At 49.9% G+C, this 4,948-nt stretch overlaps 1 protein-coding gene across 1 annotated transcript; it reads left to right on the top strand.

Moving 5' to 3' along the window:
- Positions 1 to 3,115: 3,115 nt before the first annotated feature.
- LOC136537521 (uncharacterized) lies at positions 3,116 to 3,601 on the top strand. The gene has a single exon (XM_066529464.1). The coding sequence runs from the start codon at positions 3,116 to 3,118 to the stop codon at positions 3,599 to 3,601; it is 486 nt and encodes a 161-aa protein (XP_066385561.1).
- Positions 3,602 to 4,948: the final 1,347 nt, after the last annotated feature.

The following is a 4,948-nucleotide window of genomic DNA, read 5'->3' on the forward strand; positions in this document are numbered from 1 at the left end:
CCTGATGGCATGGGTGACAAGACTAGGTAGCACCCGTACACACTCTCTCCCTTTCTGTCTTTAACTTGTAAGGCCATCCCCTTCATCTATAAAAGAGGATGCACTATCTCCTAAAAGAGGACAGTCTACACGCTCTCAACAATGAATAAGCTTGGACACATAGAGCATACGCTCCAATACTTAGCACATATTTAGGAATCCATCACTCTTTTTCATTCGGATCAGAGTTTGACCAGGCCTCTAACAACCCCTTTTCATTCCTACTCGTTTGTAACCCCATAGCAAACTTCGAGTACCTAGACTTAGGAATAAAGTCACTAACTCACTAAAACTGGATGTAGGGTACATTGTCTGAACCAGTATAAATCTTGTGTCATCGCGTGCTAGGCCATACCGATCACAGCGCACGGCAAAACTCCAAATATTTATTTGTCGGCCACATTTCGCACTGACAGTTGGTGCCGTCCGTGGAGAGGACGTCATGCGTTCACACTTTTGGTCATCAGATGACCCACCTTTCCACCATCTTTGGCATGGCAGGCTCAAGCGATATGATTTGTTTTGACTCACTGGAGTTTCCCATGCTCCCACTTGCTGGGATGTGGGTACCTCCCATTTTTGTGCCACTCCAGACCTTCCTCTTTGGGAGTCTAGACTTCATCGCCAACCAACTCAGCTTACTCTACTTCCACGAGGAGGCGCTTGTCCTAGCACCTATTAGAGGAGGAGCGCCCTTCATCGGCCCTAGGCCACTCGACGACCTCAACGTCGAGATACCCACACTTTGCCTCGAGCCCATGTTGGGCTCAAACCCCATGGTGAGTGATGTACATATTATTCTTTACTCGCTATTTAACACCTTCCGCCAGCTCTTTGGAGGGACTCCATTGTCCCCATCATGACCATCATGTGATTGGTTCCCCAATAGCTCCACATCCCCCATGGACATGTGCGCATGGGAGCTACAAAGGATGCTGACGCCACCCCCATTCATGTTTGAGTTCATGGGGATGGCGGGCTATGCCCCCACCTCCTTCTATGACCTCATCGATGATGAGGTCAAAAGCGATAGCTCTAGCATCGGTGACATCATGGAACCTGGCCACCCTCTGTCTGGGAGTGCGCTATAGCGGATGCCCTAGGACAGCTACCAGAGGTAGTGGTGTCTCTATAGACTCAAACCCCTCTAGACCCCCATGCATAGGCTCAGGCTCATGCATAGGAGCATGGCGAGGAGTTATGACAAAGGTGGTAGAGCTAGCCACCACCTACGCTGACACACCTGGTGCATCATGTTGCGCCACATGCACATAACCTAATGAGCGATGCTCGAGGTCATGCCCGTCAGGTCTAGCATAACATACTAGATGGAGGGGATGACCCCATTAGTTTGCTCAGGCTAGCCAGAACATCACTATTGCATCGATGCTTCTATGCGGCCTCCCTAAGCCTGCCGACCCTAGGAGCAAATGATCTACTGAAACCTTCGGGCGCTGGTGGAGACCACTGCCGTTCAATAGGCAGGGAGCTCCATGTCACAACACCAGCTCACAGCCTCTTTCCTAACCAGGGCACTAGGGCCGCACATGTCGAATCGCTCCATCCACTCACCATAGTAGTTGTCGGGCATGGAGCAGGAAGCCTTAACTACACTGTAGCCTGACCCGACACCTGCTCCACACTGACCACCTATGCATGAGTGGCTTAGGCCAAACCCTGACGCTTGTAGTGTCATCAACAATCGGCGCCATACTTAGCACGATGATGGCGTCCATCAAATGGCGGCAAAGAGCGGGCGGCGCGGGCCTCAGCCAGACCACCAAGGAGTATGAGGACACATACCCCAGGCATGGTGGCTGATCCAATGACTAGAGTCCCAGTCTGATGGCCTGGGGCCATGGACCTTCAGTCGCCACATCTAGAAGGCAGCTTTCCCATAGTGTTCTTGACCGCCCACCAACATCACCAAGTACATTGGGTAGACGAACCCTAATGTATGGCTCGAGGACTTCTGGCTCGCTTGCCGAGCCATTAGAGTGGATGATGACTACTTCATCATCTAGTACCTCCCCATCTACGTGGGGGAGCATGTTTGGGCATGGCTCGAATTCCTTTCACCCAACAGCATCCACGACTAGGCTAACCTCAAGAGGGTCTTCATCAAGAACTTCTAGGGGACATATATCCATCTTGGGAAATCCTAGGACCTCGAGTGCTGCCAACAGGAGCCCAATGAGTCCCTACGGGATTACATCTATAGGTTCTCAAAACAACGCAACTCCCTTCCTGATGTCATTGATGTGGATGCTATCAGTGTGTTCCTCTTTAGGACAACCTGCCAGTCCTTGGTCCACAAGCTCGACTGTATAAAGCCCCGTACCACCCGCAACCTACTCGACATTGCCACGAACCATGCCTCTAATGAGGAGGTAGTCAGGGCAGTCTTCAGCAGCAGTCCAAACAAGGGCAAGGCAAAGCATGAGGACCAAGGCGAGGGCCCCTCCACACAATAGGGAAAGAAGAACAAGAAGGATCAGTGTCGATCGACTAACCTAGCTTTGGTCGGTCCTATCGATCGCACGGGCAAACAGCCCTAGTAGGGCCAGTCCAACCACTTTGACAAGCTCATGGAGAACCCATGCACCAACCATGCTTACCTCATCAAGCACCTCTAAAAGGAGTGTGAGCTCCTTAAGCACTTCCTATAGCAAGCTAATGAGCCAAAGGAAGGGAAAGGCAAGGAGGATGCGACCAAGTAGGGAGGCGCGGTGGGTAAGGATGGAGACAGCTTCCCTGACCTTGAGGAATGCCTCATGATCTTTGGGGGATCTATGCTGTCCACTCGAAGTGCTAGCACAAGGTATGCTACCAAGAGGCATGTGCCATCGAGTCGGCCATCCCCTCTTTCCTTAGCTGGTCAGACTCCTCGGTCACTTTTGATCAGAGAGACCATCCTTCCCCCATCTTTCGACTAGGTTGCTACCCGCTCATCATCGATCCCATCATCCATAAGAAGCACCTCACCAAGGGGCTGATGGACGGAGGCAGTGGCCTCAATATTCTATATGTCAACACCCTCAACGTCATTGGCATCCCCTAGTCGAAGCTCCATCCCATGAGCTCTCCCTTCCATAGTATGATCCTGGGGACACAGGCGTACCCACTTAGGCAGATTGACCTTCAAGTCATGTTTGGCAACCGAGCCAACTTCTGCTCAAAGGTCCTGATCTTCGAGGTGGTGGACTTTCTGGGGTCCTACCACGCCATCTTGGGGTGGCCATGCTACGCTAAGTTTATGACGATCCCCAACTATACCTATCTCAAGCTAAAGATGCTAGGACCGAATGGTGTCATCATTATGGGTAGCACCTTCTCACATGCCTACACGTGCGACCGCGAGCATTATGAGCTCGCTATAGCCGTAATCAACTCCACTAAGCTCTTAGAGCTTAGGAATTCCATGACTCCAGTAGTCCCAGACTACAATGGGTCGACCTCCTCCAGTGCCTTCCATCCAACCAAGGAAACCAAGGCAGTGGAGATCAACCCCATCGACTCGACCGAGATGGTGCAGATTGAGACCGAGCTCCTGGCCAAATAGGAAAGTGAGCTCGCTGACTTCCTATGCGCAAATCAGGATGTCTTCACATGGAAGCCTTCTAACATACCGGACATACTGAGAGAGGTCACCGAGCATGCACTATGTGTCATCCTGGGCTTAAAGCCCACTAAGCAATGCCTACATCACTTTGATGCCGAGAGGCTCAGGGCCATAGGCGAAGAGATCGCCAAACTTCTGGCAGCCAGATTCATCAAAGAGGTATACCACTTCGATTGGCCAGCCAACCCTGTTCTTGTGAAAAAGAAGAATGGGAAATGAAGAATGTGTATTGATTATACTAGCCTCAACAAGGCGTGCCCAAAAGACCATTTTTGTTTGTCACGCATAGATCAGATAGTCGACTCCACCTAAGGATGCAAAATCCTCAACTTTCTAGATGCCTACTTAGGCTACCACCTGATCATGATGAACGAGTTCGACCAGGTCACGACCTCATTCATCACCCCGTATGGTTCGTACAATTATATAACTATGCCTTTTAGTCTGAAGAATGCGGGCGCCACATACCAACGGTGCATACAACAATGTTTCGCCGACCAAATTGACCCGCTCGATAAACATGACCAAGTCGAGCGGCCAAAACCGACAATCACCGTCTATGTAGATGACATAGTGGTAAAAATGGCTCAAACTAGCGACCTGATCACAAACTTGGCCACCACATTCATGAACCTCCAAAGGTTTAGCATCAAATTAAATCCTAAAAATGTGTTTTTGGGGTTCCAAAGGGGAAGCTGCTTGGATACATCATCTCCGAGCATGGCATCACAGCTAAAAGGATCAAGATGCCCAAGAGGGGGGTGAATTAGGCTAATTCTAAATTTTCTTGCAATAATTAAATCCTACGGTTAGCCCAATTAACCCCTTATGCCTAGAAAAGTATTTCTATCAATCTAACGCACAAAGGACTTACAACCTATGTTCCAAACTTACTCTAGCATGGCAATTCTATGAATGTAAAAATAAGTATTGAATTGCTTAAAGTAAATGCTCAAAGTAAATTGAGAAGGAGGAACGCAGTGATATTTTGCCAAGGTATCGGAGAGTCGCCAGTCCCCACTAGTACTCATTGGAGCACCCACGCAAGGGTGTAGCCCCCCCTTGATCTACGCAAGGATCAAGTGCTCTCTACAGGTTGATTCTTCAATACTCCATCACGGTGAATCACCCACAACCGCTCACAACTTGAGTTGGGTCACCCACAAGCTCCATCGGGTGGTCACCAAGCTCCCAATCACCACCAAGCCATCTAGGTGATGGCGATCACCAAGAGTAACAAGCACAAACTCTCACTTGACCACTCGAAGCCTAATGAGAATGGTGGAT

The sequence above is a fragment of the Miscanthus floridulus genome, chromosome 2, assembly GCF_019320115.1.
Source record: "Miscanthus floridulus cultivar M001 chromosome 2, ASM1932011v1, whole genome shotgun sequence".
Classification (NCBI taxonomy): Eukaryota; Viridiplantae; Streptophyta; class Magnoliopsida; order Poales; family Poaceae; genus Miscanthus; species Miscanthus floridulus.

Coding starts and splice junctions, on each gene's coding strand:
- LOC136537521 (XM_066529464.1), top strand. CDS start 3,116: ATGAGCTCTCCCTTCCATAGTATGATCCTGGGGACACAGGCGTACCCA.